General features: G+C 36.0%; 1 protein-coding gene across 2 annotated transcripts in view; it reads left to right on the top strand.

The window, feature by feature from the left end:
* The window catches only part of CABCOCO1 (ciliary associated calcium binding coiled-coil 1), a 124,166-nt gene that overhangs the window by 69,986 nt on the left and 27,860 nt on the right, over positions 1-26,320 (top strand). The window contains exons 4-8 of one of the 2 annotated variants that reach the window (XM_015866235.2): positions 2,724-2,815; positions 10,499-10,608; positions 13,434-13,603; positions 16,700-16,844; positions 22,191-22,263. In XM_015866235.2, coding sequence (XP_015721721.1) covers positions 10,604-10,608; positions 13,434-13,603; positions 16,700-16,844; positions 22,191-22,263 — 393 coding nt within the window. In that variant the 5' untranslated portion in view covers positions 2,724-2,815; positions 10,499-10,603. Of the gene's footprint in view, positions 1-2,723; positions 2,816-4,275; positions 4,382-10,498; positions 10,609-13,433; positions 13,604-16,699; positions 16,845-22,190; positions 22,264-26,320 lie in introns of those variants that run through there. The other variant, XM_015866234.2, reaches the window with a different exon arrangement.

Genomic DNA, 26,320 nt, shown 5'->3' on the forward strand with positions numbered 1-26,320 from the left:
GGCATAGTAGTCACAGGGAATTTTTTCAAAAGGTGTTTTCATAAGCTCCAGTATACAAGCCAGCTTGTATCTTCGGTAATTATAGCCTCCCTATTGAAAATCCCCCTGTAATTTCAGTTGGATGTCATTTTTCACTTTCTGCCCTAGATTGTTACCTGTTATTTTGAGAAGTAGTTAACATCATATGGAGAAGGTGGCAAAATATCAATAGAGCTACCCAACAATGACATGAAAGAAGTAAAATATGAAATCTTTAGCAGAAATGATGTTCCAATTTGGGGGCAAAATGGCAGGAACAATGGAATCAGTGAACTGATATTTTTTCACAGGCCTTGCTGTGTTACTAAGATGTAGTAATAATTTGAGCTCTTTACATAGTAGTGCATTTCTATCTTTAGTTTACCAACAGCCTGAAACAGAAGTTCAAACTGAAAAGTCAATTTTTGACTGTCTAAATGAAAAGTGAAGACGGATGTCTGGTCTTTTGCATGGAATTTAATATTCCAGTTCTTGCAAACTTGTCACAGTAAGTGGCAATTTATATCTATAGAAAAGATGTACAGGAAATGGGAGTCTGTGATAAAAATGGGTCTGAAGAAAGGATATATACATATGTAATACGTATGTGTATATTATAAAACAATACTTTAATCTATAGATTATGTGTATTTAATATTATATAATATGAATGTAATATTCTATTTGCTTGACATCTCTGATTACCATTAAGAAAACACATTGTTTAAATTGGTACATTTCTTCAGGTATTTTTCCTTACTCCATTAATTGGCATGTTCAGTACTGAACACCTTTAGCCCCCAAAGAGCATAGCTCTCACAGTCAGCAAACCGATGCTTTTCTATGCACTCTTTATAAACTTAAAAGTCTAAAGCTGGCATTAAATTGTTTGTTCCTTGTCACTGGTATACGAATGGCTGTGTAAGATGCAGAAAGTTTATTTCTGTCCCAAGGGGCTTAAAGTCACACAGTGGTCAGCACTGTTCCTTTTGCTTCAGTCTTGAATTGTGGAGTTCTTAGTGGATTAGTCCTGTCTGAATGCTGATTGTGAGAAGCCACTTAGTTGGACTGAAACAGCTACCCACTACATTATCTGTATGCTTTATCTCATGCATCAGCCTTCACTGTTTAGATTCTTGAACTAAATGGTACTTGGAGAAAATCCTAAGCTTCCTTAGTTCATATTGATTGTATAGTGAAATGTTATATGCCCATTTACATTACTTTTGCAATTTAATACATGATAAGGGACTGTCTTCGCCTACTGGCTTAAATAAATTCATATTTCTTCTTCAAGTTCTTGTTGGCAGGAAAAAGTACAAGTCCCCTGGAGATGGACTACATGTTCTCTTAAGTCTTTTCTAATTTCTAGGATTCCTATGAACCTAAATCCAATTTCTTGGCATTAGATATAGGAGTCTTTTGGATAAGATCAAGAATAGAATCACTCTAATACTTGCTTTTATCCACTGAGCCACCTTTCTTTACAGTGAAAGGATAATGGAATCATTGATAGAGTATGTGTTTTACTTCTCTCACTGCTCTGCAGATTGTTTTGAATAATTGAAAAATTATGATTGGCTAAATTTAACTTGCACTTTCTTATTGCTGTGCCAAGTACTGAATTTACAAGTCTCTTAAAATCACTTTCAAATCACATGAAAAAATCCCCACATATTAATTACACAAAGAGGGAGGAATTCTGAGATGCGCTGTAATGAAGAATGGTGAAGTACAAGCAGTTCCTCTCCTTAAATAATTCAGAATTCTGCCCATCCTTCTGCTGATACACAGCAGCAGTTTTCCTCTTGTAGTTGTTACCACAGTTCCTTTAATTAGACATTGCCTGAGAAAAGGCAGAATTACCTTTTTTGTTTTAGAAACAAGTTTCTCAGACAACAAAGGATTTATGTGCCTCTATTTCTAGTACAGAATCATGCCCTGAATTTTATTTATTTATTTCTGAAAATATACAGTATGTAAAACAAAAGCACATCACCTAGAGGGAATACTGTTCCCTGGATAAAATGCCTGTGATGGATGTTATAAAGGAGTCAGGAGAGGGTGATTAATTGCCACGTTAATGCACCTATATCCAGTAACGCACAATTCATTATTAAGAGCCATGTAACGCTAATGTACTGCTGCTTTCACAAATTATACATTTGTTACCAAGGCAGTCAAACTCAAATACTGTGTGCAAGATCTCCGTGCATGCCTGTGTTTTGGTTTTTTTTTTAATCCTTGTCTCACAGGGCAAGAATTCAAGCAATTTGTTGTCATGAGAGGTGGCAGCAAGGGGAGCCATATGCCCATCTAACGTAACAAGCAAGGCTCCAATAGGAATTCCCATCTGCTTTTCATCCTGAATTTGCATACGTGAAATTACTGTGCTTAGTGATGCACGTGAAAATGTGTTTGCAATTGAATGTTTCCTAAGACCTCCATCACTAAGAGGATGTGTGAATATGCACGGAGTTTACAAAAACTTTATGTTTTAAAATAAGTATTCTGCAAATTCATTCATTTTCCTGAATTCCACATAAACTTCATCTTCTGCTGAAATCCAAAGACCTCTGCAAACTACAAAAAAAAAAAAAAAAAAAAAAATTAAATCAAACAATCAGCTTGGTTAGGACTGAGGGACTTAGTGGAGTATTGTGGAACCCTGTTGCTATTGCTGGCTTGTTTTTTTTTCCCCCCAGGTGAAAATGGCCTACCATCAACAAAGCCCTGCAATATTTAGTGTGAAGCTGTGACCTCTCCTCCCCTTACAATATGGAACTCTGTGATCCAGGTGAGTCTGCTCCCTGATAAACTGAACAAAAAGAAAGTCTGTCTAGGAAGATAGAATGCTTCACAGCATCATTAGCAAAATAACCTGACAAAAGTGAAGGAGAGCAACCAGCTCTTCACCAACTTGCTGTCAGGGCTGAATGCAAGTAGGCCATGTGGTTATCCTTAATAGAGCCAGGCACTGTGAGCTGAAGAGGCTTAATCAAAGACGGAAGGAAGAGGTGGAAAGTGTGCGCCAGGGATACTCCTGTGCTGGGTGATACTAGCCTTGGCAAAACAATCTCAGAAACTTGAACTCTGGTTGCTCCTCAGATAAGTAGAAGAGCTCTTACTATGTAATGTTTTGTAAGGGTACGCTTTCCAATATGGACTGTTTAAATTATAAATGCTGGAACAGACACTTTCAAAGAACTTTTTCATATAACACAGCTACACAGAGGAGCTTTTCTTCTCCTGTGACCTGAAGTGTCTGTGACCATCAGCAATCTGAAAATCTATCATGACTACTCGTGGTAAAAAAGGACCACATCAGACTTTCAAGACCACTACTTCTGTTGTACTTACAAGTCTTGAATTTGAAGGAAACAAAAATGAGCTGCCTTAAATACTCACACTTGCATACAAATGTGAGTTTTATAAACATAAAAGAGTCATCTTAAATTAGAATGAACAGCTTAATGCTACCTTTGATTCTTTTTTGTTGGTGTCTCTTTTATTCCTATATCTAATCTTTATAATTCTATCTAAATATTTAAAATGAAAGTAGGAAGTTTAGGAGCTTAACGCTGGAAACGTGTGCTGGGCTTCCATCAGTGCTCAGCATCAATGAACTTGTCCAGTGTGGGTTTTGTGTACGAAAGAATACAGTCCAGACCTAAGTCCTTTAATGCTGAATAAGAAAAATGGGGCAGTTCCTTTTAAGGGGTTTAGCCGCTATATTTTGACATTAAAAATGTTTGTGGAAGTCAGTGCATATTTTCAATGTCAGAGAAATGTGGGGTTAAATCCAAACTCTACCTGTTAGTAACTAGACTATCAGTATGAACATATACAATGTTATACTGCATCCAAACATCACAGTTAATTCCCCAGTTTTTACACCTTACTGCGTGTGGTGCTTGCAGCTCTGAATAATGTTCTTATTTGGTTAGATTTATATACACAGTAAAAGGGGAAGTAACTGCAGCTGTACGGTTGTCAGCTACAGAGCATGGCACAAATTGCAGGAATTCACAGTGTGGGCTCTGCGCTTCTGTAAAATACTATGAATAATTCTATAGAACACTGCAGGATCCACATTCCAATGGATTCCTTTTGGAAGCAGGATTGGTGTGTATGCGTTATACGGGTCACTGTTGTGCAGGAAGAGGAGTTGAATGTCACATATCAGTCATGGTGGGCAATGGGCAGGTCTGAGACTCTTGTGACGCAGGTGCAGTGGGGGCGCTAAGATGGCTCCCGGAGGCCCGAGAGCAGAGGCCGGGGCCGTGCGGGCGGAGCTTCGGGGCCCGCCCCGTTCCCTGGGTGACGGGACGCCGAGCCGGGCAGCATGGCGACGGCGGGGAAGGTACCCTCGCTCCTTGAGTTTTACCTCGCCAGCTCCCAGCCCCTCTTGTTTCTTTGTCTTGTTTCTGCTTCATCTTTTAATTGAATTTAAGTGTCTTCACTAAGCTCCTGGAATCTTAAAATGAAAGGGCCAACGTTAAAATGCTTTTGGAGGATAAAGGAAGGCAGTGTGTGTGTTTCTGCGTTACCCTGTCACAAAAGAGACATAGCAGAGAGAGGGACACCTGTGTGAAACCAGCCAGGGCCCTTCCTGGGCCCACGTGTGTCTGTTGGCATGATGCTGCCATAGCAACTGCTGGCACAAAAGCTTAATATTTAGGTTTCCTGAAATAAATGAATCTTCTTCTGTGTAGAATGCATTATTCAAACATTTTACGAGAAACACAAGTGGTTCTTAGTGTATTCTTTCTATTAGTGTTGCCTGTAAATATTGTGGTGAGCAAAAGGCTTCAGGGTGTGCTGTGTGGGGAAGGTCAGGCTGCCCAAAGGCTCAGGGACAGGGTTTAGCAGAGGGTTGTTAGGGCACTATGGTCAGGTTGTGGTTGGACTTTGCGATCTTTAAGGTCTTTTCCAACTTGAACAATTCTATGGTTCTTTGATTCCATGATTTGAAAAGCAGCACTGAAATTTTCCTCTTTATTACTTCATGGCTTTGTAAAAGGATCCTTTCTGATAATTCCTGCTATCCCCTGTGACTTATTGTTATTGCAAACTCTGTGGATTTGTGCATCATTATTATTATTATTATATAGCTTTCAGTTTTGACTGAAGCTAGCACGTTCTGTACGTAAGCCATAGCAAACCTGTTACTTTGCCACTGTTGTTATATTTGCCTCTTAAATCTTGAGAAAAGTCCTTTTGAATTAAAATATTTTTATAACATCTCAGACTTCAGCAGAAAGCACATTACAAAGCCTGCAGGCTGACCTTAGCAGTTCCTGCTGCTCCTTTCTTCTAAAAAAATATGTTTTTTGTTCCATTTAGTAGTCTGCAGCAGTGAAAGCATTAGTAAAGTCTAATGCCGTAGTAAATTTGGTCACTTGCTTACCTGGGCACTTGGATTGCACATCTTTTCTGAGATGTATTTAGCTACTGTTGACATAATCAGCCTCTGTTGTTTGTAATAGTCCTCCCATATAGGTATTATTTTTTGCATTTGGTATGTCTGCACATTTCTTCTTGAATGCCATTGAAATTAGTGATGCTGTTGTGTATTTCCTCATTTGTTTGACAAAACAAACACTATGACTAAAATAGGAACTATTGATTTTAGCTTCCCATGATGGGAGCAAACAAGTGGTTCGTTTTTTTGTTGTCTGTTTTGTTGGTGACGGTTTGTGTGTGTGTTTGTTGTTGTTTTTTAACATATAGGAACAGTGAATGCGTTTCTGTTTCTGCCTTAACCATTTAGGTAGACAGCTTCAAGATTTTCTGCTTCTGCTGAAGTATTTGACAGCTTGATAACAAAATGCATGTAATAATACAAATAACAGCCTGTGTTGCTATTTTTTTTTTTTATCCCCATTTTGATTAAAGTTGTAACTGATATGCAACACTGTTTCAGGATACATCTGTACTGCTGTCAGCAGTATCGCTCAGGCTGAGGCAGCTGAGCCAGCTTTAAATGAACCAGCTCAGTACCGGCAACTGTCTGTCTGTGGCAGCAGAGTTTAGTCCAGTTTCATTTCCCTGGGGTGAGGGCAGGAGGATCTCATTCCTTACACTTCAGGTAGCTGATATAATTTGAGAGAGCTGGCAAGGCATTCTTTTGTGAATATATTTTTGAAAGTCAAGATTTTGCAAAGCACATTGTTGTATTTTCAAACAGATGCAAATAACTAACAGCTTCAGCCAGAGCAGAGGTCTCATCCCAAAGGACAAGCCTGCTTCCGTACAGGAACTCTATTGCTAATTTCCATTTTTGTGTTTCAATGTCTTACCGCCCTGGAGAGGCCCTCACCAAAACTACATATGCTGGAGTGGTTATATTTAGAATTCTTCCCCACCCAAACACAAAGCTTTTTGCAGCTCGCTGGGATTGTTTGCTGTTGTTACTTTCTGTTTCACAGTGAGTTGTAAACGTTGGCTGAGGAATTCAAGGAGGATCTTGTTCTTTTGTTTTAAAATGTCTGATGTGGTATTTGGATTTGATGATGTTGACAAGAGGTGCCCAAAGCACTTGGAGTGACGTATTGAACAGCTAGAAATATACATTCAGAACAGCTAAAAATTATATGAAGGGAAATAGAGGATAAAGGGAACAAATAATTCTCTTGTAGCAGTCTATATTTACATGTGTTAAGTCTATTGCTGGAAGTATGTTTTGGTAAAGGGTTTTTTAGGTTATTTTCCCCCCACCCCCCAACTCAGGAGGATAGTGTTATCAGAATGAAATCACCTTGGATTGTCTCAGTCAATCACAGCTTTTAACAGTCAAAGGAAAGGTAAATTCATCATTGCATTACTGAACATACAAAAAAACAGTTTCCCTCTGATTTTTCAGTGGTGGTTAAAGACATTTTGCCATCAAAAGACAAAGCAGTATTTCATCACAATGGTGATAAACTTTAAGTGGGGGTGATGTTCTGCCCCAAAAGAATTTTTCCATGAATGCAGGATCATTCAAGTGACTTCAGGTCTTTCACTACTTTTATTTTAATTTTCTTTTTAATTACAGAGATGCTTCTGATTTTAAAAATTTATCTTCTGAATAATGTGATTTCACTCCCACAGTTCCTCATCAGTCCTTTATAACTGATATTATGTGATAGCTGCGCTTCCTATGGACAGCAGTGACAGAAATGCACCCTGAAAATTAAGAACATGAAGGATGTTGTTGCTATGGAATAGTTACAGAGAGTAGGTGGTGAAACGTACAGTGAGCTTTCACCTTGCCGTGTGAAGTGATGGATTTTGATGTGCAGATTACAGAGCTTCATCTGCAATACTGAGTTACAATAACTTGAGTCTCTCTTAAGTTTCAACCACAAACTTTAGTTGGATAAATAATATGTTTCCAAGGCTGAAGTCTTTCACTGTTTTGAAAGGAATCGTAGAAGACTGTGTATAATGTATGTGGGTTTTTAAAAAGATGTTTATTTGTAATCTTAATTACTTCATATATTGCTACAATACAGCAGTATATGCTAAGACTTCAGCAAAGACCTAAAGGTCCTTTTTTTTTGTTCGTAATTCAAAGACAAGCCTTAATGAAAGTATGTTAAGTGTGCCCAGCTTACTGGTATAGTGTAGGTGGGAAAGCTTCATGCTATGGTAAGCCAGTTGCAGGCAGGAGGAAATTACCTTTTGGATGAGTATTTTCTGACATGATGAATATGGGCTGATGCCTTTCAAGAATCAGTGAGGAATAGTCTGTATGGATTCTGGAAATTCAGATATTATTTGTATGGATTCTGGAAATTCAGATATTTTCCTTTTCAGAATATTCAACTTTTTGCCTGCTAACCTGATGCTTAGAGCACAAACATAAGAACTGGGAGGGGAAAAAAAAAAAGACTTCTGGCAGGCCTGTACTACTGGGTTATGAATGTGGCTTTGAATGTTGGAGATGTGGGGCGCAGGGGTTAGAAATGTCTTTTTCTTTGCTCAGTCCCCCTTGTCACCTCTGCCCACATCTCGCTGATAGGTGTGGATGAGAGGCTCTCACAAACAGCATGTCTTGAACTTTCTTAACCTTTTTATTTTCTTTGATAGTGCCAAATGCATCATCTTATACTTTCTGTCTGTGGTGATTGCTGTGAAATGATAACCCTGTGGTCAGTAAGGTTTTAACTGACCAACCTGTTTATTGTTCATTTGTTGCTTATATAATGGTGCAAAAAGATATAGTATTGTATCCTATGGACTGGACATCCTGAGAAAAAGAGATGAACTTGTTTTAATTCAATTTCCTAAGAATCAGTATTAATTATTCTTTTATTTCTGCTCTCGCTGCTTCTAAAAAATCCATTTTTCAATGGATTTGTAACACCTACAGTCACTTCAGTGCAGCATTCCTATTTTTCCTAATTATTCTAAACCATCTTTCAATAATAGTATGTTACTATGTTGAGCTACTTATTCATGCTTTCCTAGCTGGAACATGCAACTTAGTTATATCAATATTGCTGACTGCAAACGTTTTTTATACTGCACAAATTATTGCTAATGAAAACAAACTAGCACCATGTTCCAAACTCTCTGAAGGAAGCCTTCGTTTACTTGGTTCTTGTTGTTCTGATGAGGCATTCTATCTGAAACGAGCTTCTTTGCAGTTAGAAATGATAATTTTTAATGCTAAAGTGCATGGGATAGTACTTGTGATTAATTAGAGAGAAAAACTAGTCTGTCCACTAACTCTCATATTGGCTGCTCTGTGTCTTGTTTCACCAGCCTTGGATGTAATTCAGCTTGTCCCTGAGTTTTAGGTATATTTTGCAGTTCGGCAGCAGCAGGGGGAGTAGTGTAGCTTTATTTGGGGGCTGTCCTTGACCAGTGCTGGATTTAGTAGACGATTAGCCCAGAACAATGCTTTTCAGTCTAAAATCAGCTCATGTAAGGAAATCTTCCACTTCTTTTTCAAGCTGATGTAGAAATGTTCAGGCTTCATTTTGCTGTCCCTCTGTAAAGCCCCACAGGTGTAAAAATGCACTTCCAGTGAGTTAATAATTTTGGGGGTTTTACCCAGATTTGTAACCGTCATCCAGGCAGGCTACAAACCATTAACCTCTATTCCTTGTGCTTTATGTTGCAGCTAAATTTTTCACTCATCTTTTTGTCCTTCTATGTAGACTGATGATAAACCCTGCTTGGATACAAGCATTTGGTGAAAAGTCATTTCTCATAGCAGTTCCTTCTTAAAACTTGAGAACACTTTTGGATTGTGTTCCTTTTATATAATATTCAAATCTCAGCAGGACTTAGTTAAAGTTGTTAAAATGGTGCTATACTTAGTTGTGAGCTTTGCTAGGATTGTGTCTGAGTATAATTGGTTCTTCTTTAAATAGCTACTGATAATCATTATCAGCAACATCTCATTTTAACAGCCTAGAGATTGTCCAACAGATAGATGTCAAATGTAGCTTTGAATATTTTTATAGATGATGATTTTATAATGTGTTTTGACACCCATTCCATTACCTAAATGTTACAAAAGAGTTATGTTTTCCAGTTTTTTATATATTTCATAGATTTCTTACCAAAACCCATGATGGAGTGATTTTGGCCAGAGACACACACTAAATCAAGTGTGGTCAAATATTTTTTAGAAGACCACTGCATAGTTTTTTCAAGATCAGTTTGTTTTCCTATGTAACATGCACACCATTGTATTTCCTACAAGGAACTGCTTCCTGTTCTGTGGATACACAGACCTTCTCTGAAACATTACTCTCAGATTCTTCTGTGTGCATCATCGTGTTGCATTTGGACTTTCTTGGTTTAAAGAAGGAGGAAATGTGGGCAATAAATTCCCAAAGTGCTATCAAGAAGTACAGGGGCAAGGTCAAATAGTATGGTAATGTGCATGTGTGCCCATAATGCCTTAAGCATAAACTGAGTGTACATTTAATTACTGTACTAAAGTACTGGAAGTACCTCACTAAAGGCACTGGAATGGGCTGCCCAGGGAGGTGGTGGAGTCACCGACCATGGAGGTGTTAAAGGAACATTTGGGTGTTGTGTTGAGGGTTGTGGTTTAGTGAGAACTACTGGTGATGGGTGATGGTTGGACTGGGTGATCCTGTGGGTCTTTTCCAGCCTTGGTGATTCTATACCTGTCAAATCTAAATTCTTGGACAGTTTTGTATTTTTACATTCCCGTTGTTTTCGCTTACAAGTTAGTGGCATATTGTGAACAGAACAAGATTGAAGTACATTCCCACATGAAGTTAAGATATAAATATTATTTTCCATATATCTGCCTAGCACTATCTGCCTAGTGAAAATGTTTTAGGGCATTTTGTTGCCACTGTATAATTATAGCTGTGTTATGTTTTTGGCATTTGTTGAATTAATCCCTTGCCTACTTCCTCAAAATCAAAATGTTATTTAGATAAGTTACTGACATAATTAAATACAACTTTCAAAGCTATACTCATATATATGTATGTGTGTGTAGGAAGAAGACCAAGATCAGGATGCTGTAGATGGAAGGAAGATTAATCATAACTTTCTTTCTCTTTCCCAAATTACTGCTTTGTCAGAAGAAGACATAGAAGGAATTATGAGGTAAGTGGCAGCTGTGACAATACTAGCGTTAACGTTACCATGAAATAAAATCTGTATACAAATTGTTAGATTTATTTTTTGATAGTTATCACATTAATTGTTCAATTTAAATCATTTGTGATTTTAAATGTTTCATGAAAAGTGGGCAGAAATGTCACTGATCTCAGATCTACTTTGTTTTAGTGTGTTTCCCGTATCTTTTGATTTTTCTACCTTTTTTTTTTTTTTTAATTGATAGGTACTTCACACTGTTGTGGTTTGTGGGTTCACATTCTTTTAAATATATTGTAAATGAAATACTAAGATGTAAATAAGCACAGGCCAATACTGAGCTTTAGCATAAGTCTCACTTGGTTAAGTCTTTTGCTAAAGCATTTAGGGTGCTTTAATATGAGCTACTGAAAAAAAACAGGTTTTAAAAGTTTAGAAAGGGATGGAAATGTTAAGAGGTAGGTAGCTGTTATGGTGCACTGGGGAAATAGGAGGCAGCCAAAGACTTCTGAAGTAAGCCCACGTTGTCTTCACTGTAGCAACACTCTCTCTTCTTAGCAATGCTCATTGAGAGCTAAATTTAGGAGGCCCAAGTTCAGCCTGAAACCTTAGACTTATATTTTTAGGATGGGATTTCCAGAAGTACCCAAATAATTCAGGAACGCTCGTCTCCACTGGCACATTCTTAATGAATTGAAAGTAAACGGCTGATGTTCTTAATGGGTTTTAGGGGAAGGAACAAAGGAAAACAACAGAACCACACTGTCCAAATTCATAGAATGTTTGAGAGATTAAAATATTATTCTCAAAATATAACTTTCCTCTGTTTTAATGAAAAAAAATCTGTTCCTGATGGGACTTTTTTTTTTTTTTTTAAGAAAACTGGAAAAATAATTTTTCCCTACAAACAATAAGATTTTTTAATTTATTTATTATTTTCTCTTGACTGATGACCCATTTCTTCAGAGATGGCTGAAGGGTACAACTCACAGGAGACTGAAATGTATTTAGTGACACAATTTATTGTGAAAACTTCTCATTAAGATTAAAAAGGAAAGTACTGAAGGATCATATGTTCCTTTTTTTGTCTCAGCTGATCACGTGAAGATGTGTATTTATTTATATACACACTGTAGAAGTGAATCATGAAGTATGTGCTGCATCAAATGGAAAATAATAGTTCTGGGGTATTTTATATAGTCTTTAACACTAGAACTGAGATTTTGTTAGTTTATCACAGTGCATCATTTCTATACAAAAGGGCAATTTGGAGGCCACAGCTAAGGCTGGAAAATCGGAAGAAATTATCTGATTTAGTATGAGATTTTTGAAGTCTTGTGTTCCCACATATCAAAATTTTGTACTCCGTAGGATTTGAGAGCCTTCCATGGAGGAAGAAATAGCAATCAATTTAACTAAGAAATTTAAGTCACCCATAATTTCCTGATCATTTATAGATACTGTTGTCAGTGACATGCCTTGCAGAATGTTGAAAAGCTGAGTTCTGGCATTGTTAGCAGCATCACAGAAGATCTAAATCCCTGAGAAGCTCTGATTATGAAAACACAGAGTTGGCAGGGGCTTCAGAAAGAAAGGATATGGACTCTTTCAAACCTTGGAAAGTTCAGCTGGCCGTGTTCCACTTCTATTTCTGTACATAGTTAAGTGTTTTTAACCAGCTTGCATGCGTACAGCCGTACAAATTTGTTATGCAGAACAAAAGAATACATGTTTTTAAACAAAACTGATTGGATTATGTGCTTTACTTTCTTAGCTATTCAGGCTTTAATTAAAAAACAACAACAAAAGTGATTTGATTTGACAGCGTATCTCTACTGGCCTGATGAAAACACTGAAAAACTAAGTTCCTTATAAGTAGGTCTGAGATTAATGTTGTTATTAGGAAGGAATGAGAAGTAGGAATGAAAACACTCTTACATGGAAGGAAAAACTGTGATCATAGCTGGCACCTGTGTTGTCAGGTATTGCTAATAAACTGAGGGCTGCTCTGATGCAGAACTTCACTATCTGAAATGTAGCTTAAGTCACACTGGAAGAATTGCAAACTGAAGTCCTAGCCTTGATCCTCTATAATCTCTTCATACGGAAAAAGGCATAGAATTTCTATAAAAGACATAGTTAATTCCACAATTGAACAGAGCAACATAAATTTGTCAACAGCAGCATGCTCTCCTAGAAAGGAATGCATTTTTCTCTAATCATTGCTTCTATTAAGTAGGTGGAAAAACTTCCAGGGTTGACCAGAAAAATAGGATGAGGCTCATCCTAAATGCTTTGACAATTGTGAAAGTGGAGTACAAGTTCCTAAATACGTTAGGTGCTTTAAGTAATTTTATATTATTTATCTTATTTCTAAAATATATTTTTTCTTCACAATCTGCATAAAAAAAATAATGATTGAAGGGAAACAAGATCTTTTTAATACTATAAGCTTATCTCAAAACAAGAGTGTGTGACTAATTGTGCTATTTCATTCACCAAACCCTGTCCTCAACAAACACTTTTCTTTTTGCGTACATTTTTCATGCATCTCTTTGGTTTTTGTTCATCTCTTTATTTTTATTTCATAAGTCATATCTTCACTTTTAATTACTGTCTGTTGAAATCTGTAGTTGCTTATTTAGTTATTTCAGTTGTGTGTTTTTTTTCCTTCTGGTCAACAGTGTTCATATCTATTAACTGATGAAGCAGAGTTCCTGGAAAATATGTATATGTATACATGTAATATGGTCATAATAGATATGTAATCATATGTTAAATTTGGAAAGTTTACAAGTAGAAACTCTGCTGTTTTACTCTGATATCTCTTTCAGAAGGCTGACGGAGTATCTGAATTTAAAAGAATTACAGACATCTTTGATAGAAGTTATTCTGCTAGATTATTATACTGCGGGATTTTGTTGGGCTAAAGAAAAGAATTTCAGTGTCATGCAGATGTTACAATTTATGGATCTCTTAAACTTCCTGTTGGAGAACCTCCGTGGTAGGTATAATTAAAAGTTATAAAATAAATACACCTGAAGTAGTAGGTAAAAAAGTAGAATGCTTTCCAGTCGTTTCAATAAAGTGTTTTTTAACTGCAGGTATTTGTAAAGTGATTTGTTTTCCTCTTGAATACTGTACCTCGTACTTGATAATAATTCTCCGAAAAAGACATTAAACTTTGAGAGGATTATAGTCTGTTGAGCAGAATGCCTCTCAATCTTTGTACAGTGTTGTGCTATAAAAAGGGAAGGTCTTGAAAAGGCCTCATCATTGGCTTGTTAAAATAAATAATAATTGCAGGAGAGCGAGAGCAAGGAACATCTAAATTCCAGTTCCAGCTCTCTCAGTGACTGACTCACCATAGCCTTGGGCACATTTCTCTGCTGTTTGAGATATTCAGTACATGCTATAGAATTACACCTGGTGAATAATATGTATTTTATCCTTGGAGGTCAACTCTCTGGCAGATTTCTATATGGCAAATTCTGCACTTCGGGCACAAAATGTATGGGTTAACTAAAGAATGATGAGGGAAGTATACTGTCATCACTGCTGAAGTTGAAAAATTACAATGGAAGGAATTTTAGCTCTTGTGGCTATGAGGAAATCTGCAAAAAAGCCTGTATCTTGGGTCTGGTGGGAACAAAATAGCCAGAAAAAAATTGTAGCAGCTTCCTCCCAAAATCCCTTTTTCTGAGATCACAGCGCTTACTTTATATTCACTTTGAAGGTGATTATGTTGAGAAGAGTCCATCCCAAAGGAAAAGTGAAAGGACTGAGTGGATCCATTCAAAGAAAAGATGAATACTTAATATCAAGCCCTTAATAGTTGTTATACTCTTTCATTGTAGTTTAATTCGAGAACCTTCTCTTCTTGGAATTTTGACAGAATATGTATATGCTTTATGATCATTGGAATTCCAGTCATTCTTCCTGTCTCCAATGAGAAAGTATCTTAACATGTGTTAGCTATATTAATATAACAATGGAGATTAATGGGAACACATCACAATTTAGTTTTATGAGACTGCAATGCATGTGTACTAGACTGGCTGGTAACACGATGGATTATTAAAGATAACTGACATTTTTCAGGATCTTCAGTCTGGCAGATCTGTAGGTCTTTGAGCTGAAATTTTCCATGGCAGTGACTGCCTCGGAGCTGTTTAGTGGGCTTCAAGACAAGGCTGAGACTTCCCAGAAAAGTAATGCATTTTTTTGAGATTGGTTATTTGTGTATGTATGCATTTATTTATTTTCCTAAACAGCTCAAATACCACTACACTTCAAAGTGTAAAGGTTTGGCAAGGAAGTGTTATGAATTTGGTTTTTACTGGCCTCTGAAAATCCATTCCCATTTAGCTAAGATACATGGGTTCTAGGGAAAGAATATACAGTTTGTAAGTGCTTACAAGAGGCTTCTAATATTTCTTTCCTCATAAAATTTCTTCAAATAATCTATTTTACAAAGTATACTGTAGACCACCCAGGGCTGAGATGAGTTTCCTTAGTTTACTGCTCTCAGCTGGTGCAACTAACAGTGAAATGCTAATGTATTCTAAATTAATGGCCTTTTTCTTTCCCTTTGCTACAATGTACTCAAGCAGCCTGGAAATTTAAGCTCATTTGAACATAATAGCATGGAACAGAAAGAATGGATTTAGATAAGGATGGTAGTGGAAACTCATTTAAGGCTGGGAACGGAGAAAAGAAAACTGATGTCTAGAACTTAAGGTGTTGGTTGATTGGGTGGAGAGAAAGAGTTTGAGAGACAAGGGATCTTTGCTGCATGTAAAAGGGTTGCTTAGGGAGAAAGAAGGACAGGATAGGGACTGAAAACTGGGCCCAGATGAACTACTAACGTGATTTGCTCTACCTTCCATGCACTGAGGATAAAGTGTTCTTTACTTCACAGATGTGAAAGCCTTCCTGAGAGAAGCAGTTGGGCTTGAAAATCAATTGTACAAAGAAAGAAAATACTTTGACTAGCTGGAGAAGGGATCTGAGCTTACATACTGTGACATCTCGTGGTCTTGTTATCTGGCTTTACTAATTGTGATAGTTCTGGTTCTTTTTCTCATTTTCAGTGGATTAGTTTCCATTTCCCTTGCATTCTCTGTTTTTCTTCCTAGTTATATTCTGCTGTCTCAGTTAATGAAAACTGAGGTGAATTTTTCAGGGTTTTGATTGCTGTACCACCAAAGTGCAAAACTATAAAAAACAGAATCTTGTAAGTTTTTAAATCTATTTTCTGTACAAAGAAGGAGGGAGCAGACCAGTAGAGAATTAAAGCAATAAGGAAAATAAATCTGACATTTCCCCTTCTTCTATTCTAGATGTTTTAGACCTAAAAAGAACAGTTAAATTGTGATTGTAACTTATTTATTTATTTATTTATTTATTTATTGTGATGGTATACACTGTACACAAATCAGAAAAATGAATCCTTAATCTTTAAACACAAGCATCAGCAAACACTGATGTATTTCAAGATTTTTGCCAAAGCATTTTATCAAAAGGATATAAATTTTAGTTCCTAACTGTTTTAGCATTTGGTTTTGATTTTCAAGTTAGAACTGTAAGGTAATTATCTATTTTGAGAGGTGCAAATGATGGAGCACAAAGATTAGGCATATTCGTATTTAATGAATTATGACTGCAAGTATTTAAAAATTCACTACCCTTTTAAATAATCTATTCCTATATTACTGTTTTCTACAGTAAGGAATATAGTCAGAAGAACAATATTTTACTGTACAAAAACAATAGTTAATTTTAAAGAATGTTACTATATTGTAGTAAATATATCTTGAATTTACATCATCTGTCTGTGGTTGTCTCTGCATGCATGAAAGATCAACCTCTTACATCTTAAACGTCTATCACAAGGATCCACCAGTGATTTTGTGCTGGAATTTTAATTCATTTATTGATAAGAATAATAACAACAGACAAAAATGTTTGACTGCTGTTAAGTTTTCATGTGGCTCATAATATAACTGCTTGCATTTCGGAATATAATTTAAAAGATACTATTATGTTTATACTTGGGTTGTTGTTTGTTTTTTTTTTGTTCCTTGGAATTATTTTGCAGACAGACATATGAGCTTAGAAGATAACATAAGGGAACTTGGAAAAGCAATGTCTGGAATAGGAGAAACTAATTCAGAAAGAAGTGGTGACTTGGATGCCTTCAACACTGAGCAAGCCAAAGCAGTCATTGATTTCATGAATATCAGGTACTACTCCACGGTATATTGTTTCTTATCCAAGTGATTTAATGTTGTGGAAAATCTGATGGTAAAATAAATCAAAATTGTTTAATTGAATATTTTCATCGTGTGCCAATATGCTGCACACACAAAACTTGAAAAGTGGAAAAGAATGAAAAATTCACAGTTTAGGCTCAATGTCTTGATACAGGATTGTGCTGGAAATATTTGATCTGAGGTTTGATTTGAGTGATTTAAAGGAAAGGGGAGAGCAATCTATAGAGACTATTATTGCTTTTAAAGCTGTTTAATTCTGGGTACCAACCAGCTGAATAATATCCTAGATCTCATTTACAACTTTCAGTATTTTGGTGGTCTCATTAGTTGTAGTGAACTTGTTATCTGGCTTAAAGTTCCGTACTTTATGGAATTAAAGCTGTGATAAATCTGTATGAGTAGAAAAAATATTGAATTTCAAAGTTAGCCTAAGTCCATTGTCTACATGAAGAGATTTCATGACAAATGTCAGTTGTTAAACAGGCACAGAAAAATATATAAATTCAGAAATCATTGGTGGTAATTAGAAAGAAAAGAATGGTTAGAGAGTAGTCAATCATGCATCTCTCCATATAAACTCTTGCCTCTAGTATAATCAAAAAGAAAAATGTAGAATATATATAAACTTTTATTCTTTGAAGTACAATGGTTAGGTAAGTGACTATAATAATATGCTGCCATTTTCAGTACAGAGTGAACAGAATGGTCCCTCAACCTATTGTATTACCCATGACCATCTGCAGCCAAGAAAAGATGGAAAATAGAAAAGATATCAGTGTAATATTTGTTTATGCATCATATTGTATTATAGCCATTTAGTCCATTTCCTGAGCTGAGAGGTGGTGCTCTGTTCATGGCTTTTTGTTGTTGTTAGCAACATTTAGGTTGGTGGGTTTTTTTCATGAAGAGTAAAAAGAACTTCAGGATTTTCCCATATGAAATGAGAGCATCTTTTTAAATGTCAAATTTCTATATCAAGGCAAAGCAACGTCCTGCCAAGTACGAACCCTAAACTAAAAGGAAAATTGGCATTTAAGCCAAGTCTCACTCAACTTCTTCTACTTCTCCTTTCCTGTCTGTGCCTTTTGTATATTTATTTGAAACAAATGTTATTTCCAGATAGGATCTCTATGACTCTTGCATAGATTATCTATTAAAAGAGACCTTATCCATAAATAAGTCCTTCATGGGCTCAAGAATTTCATCCTGGAATAGAATTACATCCTACTGCTGCTGATGTATTAAGTCAACAAGAATACAATCAGGATGCAATATTTTAGCAGCAGCAGTATTCTGGCTACTAGACGTGATACGATGTTTAAACTGCTCAATTTATCAGAAGTACATGCCGTTGCAAGGTTATGGATATACAGACATACATATATATGTGCACAAACTATGAAATGTACTGTATATATCCACTTAAATCTGTTATTTGAGTCATTTGAATTCTTTTTTTTTCTAAAGAGAAACTGAATCAGCATGATTTTTATATGATTATATTTTGAACTTGATGAACTCAGTTGACTGAGTTGTAATAGAACTCAAATTAATGTATTACTTCAGCATTTTTTTCTTGTTCTTCACTTTTTTTTTTCCTATAATTTAAAATGATAAGTCTATAGCTTTCTTCTACTCAAGATAGTATGACATGTTTTAGTTCAGATCACATTTTTACAGGTGAGCTATAAACCCATGGGATTTATAATGGAAATGGGGACAAATGCTTAATCACATCGGCACAAACTGTGTAGCAACACTAATGATACCTTCAGGTTTGGTGGAAGGTGACAGTTATCATCTTTTTATCTTGTATCCTGCAGCAAACACACATCATCATAGCTCTTGACATTTTCTTTCAGGAAGCATTGGAGCTAGGAAAATATGTCATCATTAATCACCTTCATATTCTCGTATGACATCATAAGAAGTTCTATTCTTAAGGATCTTACTTTGCATGAGTAAAATATTTTTTATTTAATTGCTGAAAATATTGGCAAAGGCTCTTCATTGTTCATAACAGATGCAAATAAAAAGAAAGCATTTTATAGAATTCAACATAGAAGAAAGAAAACTACACTATGGTTTTAAAATAAATACTGATGTATATTCGATGTGATTTGATTTAAAGGGCATTAAAGGGAGGAATTCTCTCATTTATATAGAATTAAGAGGGCCAGGACAAAACAGAGTTGTTTGAAAAAAATAAAAGTAAATTCAGAAGCACCAAAAGCCAAACTTTATATTTTTGAAATAGTGTGAATTATCTCTACATGCAACAGAGTCCATAAAGAATATGATAACACAGTTAGAAAGTCTAAGGGAAAGTACTATTTTCAGCTGCTCTCAATCTGGCTTCTTTCCAAGGCACTGGAATAAATAAAAGAACTCATTTAAAAATGTTAGGTTCTGTCAGTACGGCTTGAAATACATGGATCTTATTTCTTGTATGTCTGTGATATTCATAATTTATTTATTTTTTTCTTTGTCTTTTTCAAAGAATCCCTATTAGATTTTTGCCACTAATAGGCATGTGAGTGCAAGGATACACATATCTTCATTACTTTATCAGAGTCATTTCCACACAAACATAATTCATAATCAAATTCTTGTATTTCCACTGAAACATGGCAGGAATTATTGGGTGAAATACTACAGTAAATATGTACTGCAAATGAAATGGCAAATACCATAGCAACTTAATTACCTGTGTGTTTTGGGTTGCGGGAAGGTAACTTGCAGTTTATGGTAGCCAAATTTCTTAAAGTTAGTGATCAAATTTGTTTTTTCAGAAATGCTAATTGGCTGCATTAAATGCAACTGGAGAATAAAACTTTTATATGGCTCTTAAAGAGCCAAATGTTCAATGAGGCTGCCATAATACTTCACACAGAATTAAGAAATGCATCTGTACATATGTTGAAAAATGTCTGCACCCATTTGGGAACTAATGTATTTGAAAGTTTCATGGATGCATTTAACTAACTGTGCTGCAAAATGTGTAACTGTCATGTGAGAGAGGAAGGCAATGCCACCTATGCACTCTGAATTCTGAGCTGCTCAATGGCTTCAAGAACCACTGCTGTCCTTTAGTTGGCTCTTCAGCACTGCTTACATTAGAGCAAATGATCTCTGGTCTGCAGCGCTTTGTGGTACTGTGATAGTGGCTGGCAGCACCGTGTAAGTAAAGGTGGTGACTCAGGGAACGACCCTCAGCTAAAGTGGCGTGTGCTGAACACAGACTCCCCCAGGTGGTTTTCTCATTTCCTTCCAGAGCCAGGATTGGGTTTCAGACACCCACGTCCCAGCACAGCAGCCTCTCTCTCTGCTTGCACAGGCTGATCCAGCCTTGCTATCACTTGTGCTGGGTGCATGGCTGCAGGGTGATGGAAGAGCCCCAGTGGTGTGGGGCAGACAGCCAGGGTGGCAGCTGCAGGGGCTGGTTCCATAAGAGCCTCAGGGACCATCACATGTTGAGGAACGGCCCAGGATTAGTTTTGTGGCTAGATGGGGTACTGTAAACACATTTTCAATGTGAAAGTGCATTTTCAATAGTATATTTCTGAAGTATTTCACCCCCAAAAAAGCTTAGCTATTTTGTAGTTAACAAATGCTTCAAAACACTTATTGTTGACTTGGAGATGTTCTACCTGCTCTTCCTCCAGTGCTTCTACTTTTAATACCTTGACCAGGATTTTGTGATAACTTTTAGAACTACTTGGATTGTGGTAAATTTACTGTAGAAATCTTACTGTAAAGAGTATATTTTTTCTAGCAAGTTCTGCACCTATCACGAGATTGGCTTTGATCTTTTAAAAGAGAAAAAAAGAACTGAAAAACTTGAAAACATTGTATTTGAACATCATACTTATGCTCCCAATAAAATTTGAAATCCACATATATTCCTGACCAAGCCAGGATTATTCTGGCACTCTATTCAAGATACGTACAGCAAAGCAGGGAGGAGCTTCTCTAAAAGTATTCAGATAAAAGCATAGGTTTAAAAATGTTGGTAGACATCCTCTGACGAGGGGCTGTCAGTGTGTGTGTGTGCTGTCTCTGTACTGGCAGTTACCTTGCGGACCAAAGGACTGGAGAAGCAGAGCATTGCCCTGCTTTTGAGAGATGACTTTGAAGAGTATCTAGTATCTAGCAGCAGTGTCCTTAGGTAATTGCACATGTTGTAATAGTTACTTGCACAGACTAATAGAGATATTCAGGTTGAAGAGGACGTATGGAGGCCATCTAGTCAAAACCCAATTGAAAACATGCCTCAGTGTTCCAGATGTGGACTTGCAAGTGTTGAACACCGAGGTATTGCCATGCTGGCTAGAAAAAGCCATACTGACTCTCTTGGGGAAAAAAAACCTAAATGAGCCTGTGACCTATCCTTAGCCACAAAGCGTAGGAACCAGTGACTGACATTCTATGAAAACCTTGCCATATCCTTCATGGGTATATCAGAGGAGTGTGATAAATTTAGGATCATTCTTCAACCTGAACTTGCTGTGAAATTGTAGAGCTGTGTTTTAAATCATATGTCAGAATGACGTGAGAGAAGCCAGAAGTTCTGCATTGTGATTTTAAGAGAAAAAAGTAATTGTAACAGATGGACTGTGAGAAAGTGAGCCTTTGATTAAAATCATACCATATCATTGATCACAAGGAAAGGAAACGAGTAATATTTAAAGCGTGAAATGGAGAGCCATATATGTTTTCAGGAAAATAAGTATTTTAGGCCACTGAGATGGTCTGCTTTGTTACTTCTGGTGTAATATGCAAAACTGCAGTATGCCAATCTGTTTTTCTAGCTTTTCTTTAAGAAAATTATGTACTGATTTTGAAATATGATCTTGAGAGAATAAATGCTTCCACTCTTTCTCATTTTGGTCTTACAACATCAAACTTGATTGCTGGACTAGCAGCCCAAAATCTGTGAGGTCATTTGGCTTTGTTTCCTGCTTGTTCACCATCACTGATATTAAAGGCATGAGTATCCTGGTAATATGTGTTGCAGAAATTACTTTTTTTCTAAGAACTTAGTGTTCTCAGAGTTAGATTTGGTAAAAGAAAGCAGATGTATTGTACTGTATTTCCTACTGCAATCTAAAAGTAAATCCCATAAATTAAATACACTGCATATTATAGCTGAAGTTAAACAAAGGTTTGCTGAAGTTAACCAACCTCTTACCTCTTCCTAACATTTGGAGTGTGACTGTTTTGGAGAGTGACTTTTAGTGTAACAAAATTTTAAGTAATATTGACCTTCTAGAAATTTACAGCTGTACTAGTGTTACTTTTTCCCTTCTTTTCCAGCTTACTTCGACTCTATAAATTGTATGCACATCTCTTCTACGGTCGTAAAGAGGAACATGTGATAAGTTATGAGGTAAATCATTTATATAGATGGAATTCATTATGTAGAGTTATTTAATGAATGCGCTCTGGCATATGTTTTGTATTGCTCAAAGCAACTTCATGTCAGCATTACTTCATTACTAACGTAAAATGGCTGATTAAAGAATGTAAGTAAGATGTTTTGATCCTCAAATTCAAAATTAATTTTGAATTTCAAAAAAGTGTAAATGCAATGCTTGGTTAAAGTGTTGTATTAAATCAGCAATACTTTTGTGGATATGTATTTAAGTTAGTGCGTGTCATTTGAATTAGCAATGCATGAGTCTGACTCTATGTTGTAATCAGCAATCAAAATCAGAAAAGTTTGTGTACCAAGCATGAGTCTGACCACAGTCTTGATATTTATGTATCCACAATTTATCCATATTTATTTATCCACATTGGTCACCACCAGCTAAATATACTCAGTATAGAGAAACAAGCCAGCTAGAAATCCTGCATTTTGAGAACAGTGTTAACAGTGAATTGGCTTGACTGTAAACTTTGTCATGTTTTATAACTGCGTTGTGAAAAAATGCACAAAAAAATGTGTTGACTCAGGATGTGGTCTTAAATCAAACAGACAGGTTCAGTTCATCAAATGCACCTTCCTTTAGTCTGATGGTGCATTTTGATGATATATGTTACCATACATCAAAAAGAATTTACATTCGTAATTTAGGAGACAAGTGGTTGCTCTGAGAGGTATGGTAGTGTAATTTCTTTTTTGGCACATATTTTAGCCTTTTGGTTCATAGCAAAGTTAAGTTAGCACATTGGAAAATGTTTTTTTTTTTTGCACATTTAGCTAGTGGATTGGATCTATAAACAATGGAGAATAATTTCTTCCGATGTCACTTTTAAAATAGCTTTGTTTTACGTGTGACTTATTCTGAGGTTATTTGTAAAGTGGCTCAAAATTCTCGCTTTCCTGAAATCATCAGCAAAACTCATTAAGCAAGTAGAGCAGGACTTCAACATTGTGCTGCTAAGGTTGCTTAGTTTTGTTAGCTAAAAAGACTGATGGTTGACTAGAGCTTTCCAATTGATAGATTTTTAATGAGGCTTTGATTACATAATGCCTTGAGTAAATCTGTGCAAGGTATCAGTTGTAGATATTCTTTTCTCACTGTTTACGATCTGCATACAGTGGTACAGTTTTGAAGCTACAGAAAATTACTACTCTGCCCAGTTGGAAGTACCACCTCTACTGAGGGTAGAGCTTCCACTATGGAACAGCAGAAATATGTTTCTGTGAAGGATTTTGGTGGTAATCCATAAAGGAAGAAGCCCAATTTAAATATAACTGTTACAGAAACCTTCATGACAATTTTTAGCTGCTGCTCTCTTCTGGCTTTTGTGCTTTTTTTTTCACCTATACATCAGTTTGGTTTAAACTGTTTTGTATTTTGAGTCCCATCATGGAGACTCTTTTAATTTGTCCAGCCACCATGTAACATCCAAGATGATCAATACTTATATATGTATAGAGTTTATTTCATATTATATAATATATATATAAAATATTGTTCTTCAACTAGTTACAGTTTAGCACTTCAAAACTACACAAATTTATACAAATTTATGGAATTATCTGGTCTTGTTTAATATGCTAAAATGTGATGAGCGTTGAACCTAGCATAGACTCAAAGCTCTCTTTCTGTAGAAATACTTATCTGTGAAAAAGGAGAGTTATCTTCTAGTTTTCCAGTCCCTTAGATGAAGAGGTCAAAGCCTGACAAGTTAGAGGGTCAGATGTGGTTTGATGCACATGGCTACAGCAGGAGCACGCCTGGAGTCATGTGCTCTGCAGTGCATGTGCTCAGCAAGCAGAAGGGACTGGAGATTTGTCGGGGAAATCTGTGTGCTAAAAGTAGATGATAAATCTGTGATGAAAGGTTGACTGTTGTCATGCTATGTAGATCACCATTTTAGAATAAATAAATAAAAATAAAGCCTCTGTAGACATACCATAGCAAACAGCTGGATGTTTTCTAACTCCTAAACTCACTGCTGCTAACATTACCTTCAGCAATAAAAGCTGTTCTTTTGGAATGAGAGGCAGTAAATTGTAATGACCACATTTGCCTAAATCAGAAGCAGCATTGTATTCTAAAAGCTTAATCAGTACTATCTTATTTTGCAAGTGATGACTTGGAGACAAGATTTGCTCCAACTGAGATGGCTTGCTTTAGCAATTTGTGTTCCATGTGTGCTGAACATATTACCTACTGAATAAAAGCCCACTAGCCTAATATGAAGACCTACATCTTTACAAGAGATTCAGCTACAGCAAATAAAAGCAATCCTTAGTGTTGTAATGAATATCCTTTCATAGAAGCCATGGTATGTGTTTTCCAGATAAATCTTGTAGCAATGGATTATACGCCCATTGAATTTTATTTTTTCTCTGGTGTGGGCAATTATACAGTGTTCTCAATCAGATTTCCTTTTTGATCTTTCACTGCATTTATTTCCAAATGACCCTGTCGTTTCCTGTAGAATAAAATCAGACAAGAAAAGGGAAATGACTCAAAACTGAGTTAGATTATGCATACAATATGTATGGGCTTGCCACTTAACAAAATCTAAGTTACTTAAATATGGAACATAATTAGTGGAGCTTCATAGTCTGATTAATATTCTGAGTTTGATGCAGCTAGCATAATAAAGCCAACTTTGTGAAATACAGGCAGTATTTAAATCTAAAAAAAAAAAAAAAAAAAAAGGAAAAAAAAAAAAGGAACAAATGATTGGCTAATTTAAATATATTTCTGCATAGGCTAAAGCCTTTAAATCAAACTGCCTGAGGTGATCATACTGCCTAGGAAAAAAAAAAGGTTAACACTGAAAGAAATGAAGGCTTACTTAGATGATAAAACACACATCATAAATCTAACCTAGTTTGGCAGTCTTTAAAATTTAAAATTGCATTTCCAGCTATCAAATCCCTTACTTCTCATTCACTCCAGATCTACAAAGACCTATATATTACATATGCACATATACCAGTTAGAAAATACAACGGTACAGGAAGATAATAAGATGTGTTAAGATTGCCAAGCAAATTCAGTGCTTATTTTTGTTTGTTTGCTTTGTTACTATTATGAGTGGTTCCCTACATTTAGAAGGACAACAGAAGAGAAACAGCTTTAGTGAGGCTGTGACTGTAACCAAATTAAAATGCATGTAGGACTAACATACCACAGATCTTAAGGAATGCTATTTTTAAAAATAATGTTTCTACCTTTTATCCTTTCTGGAGGTTTTGCCCTCTAGCTGTGATTTTAGTGCTCTTATATTAGCCTGCAAATTCAAAGAAAGAAAACAGAGTACAGACTAAATCTTGATGTGCAGGGATTCAATGGAGCAACACCCATTAACACGTCAGATCTTCTAACAAATGTTTAAATTGTTAATGCATTAATTTTGTAGAAGTTTTTATTATTTTCTATTTCCAGCTAGTTTATTTTGCTTTGATAGGGTGAGGCATTGCTGCCCTTTTTTTCTTTTTCTTTTTTCTTTCTTTTTTTTCTTTTTTTTTTTCTAGATTTACAAATTGTATCTTATACTGCAGTTCATGTTTTTTTGCTGCTCTCCATTGTGTATTTTTGGATGGAATGAGTCTAAGGTCTTCTGGGATTATGTCTGCTTTGAAACATTTCCTAATAAAAATAATGTGGTTGGTAAATCTAGTTTTATTCCTGGCTGCTTTAGCCAGCCTGATGGAGTAATCTGCTATTTTATGGCCCAGATGACTAGCTAAGTTTGACTTCTTGAAGTAGTAGTGTACAATGTAATTTTCTTTAGAGATGTCATAGTGGGTCAGGTTGCAATAAAAATATTGAAGATTAAGTTTAATGGCAGTGCAGACTCAGTATTATAGCAGTCACTAAGTATCATCCCCTGTACTTACAGCTCCAAAACAGTTTCCATTAATGCTGTCTTTCCATGTACTCTTAGTTTCTGAAACATTAAGCTTTTGGAATATGTCTAGTCCTTACACAAATGTGGGTGGGTTTTATTTTGTTTGGTTGATTGGTTGGGAT

Source organism: Coturnix japonica, chromosome 6, assembly GCF_001577835.2.
Source record: "Coturnix japonica isolate 7356 chromosome 6, Coturnix japonica 2.1, whole genome shotgun sequence".
NCBI classification, from domain to species: Eukaryota; Metazoa; Chordata; class Aves; order Galliformes; family Phasianidae; genus Coturnix; species Coturnix japonica.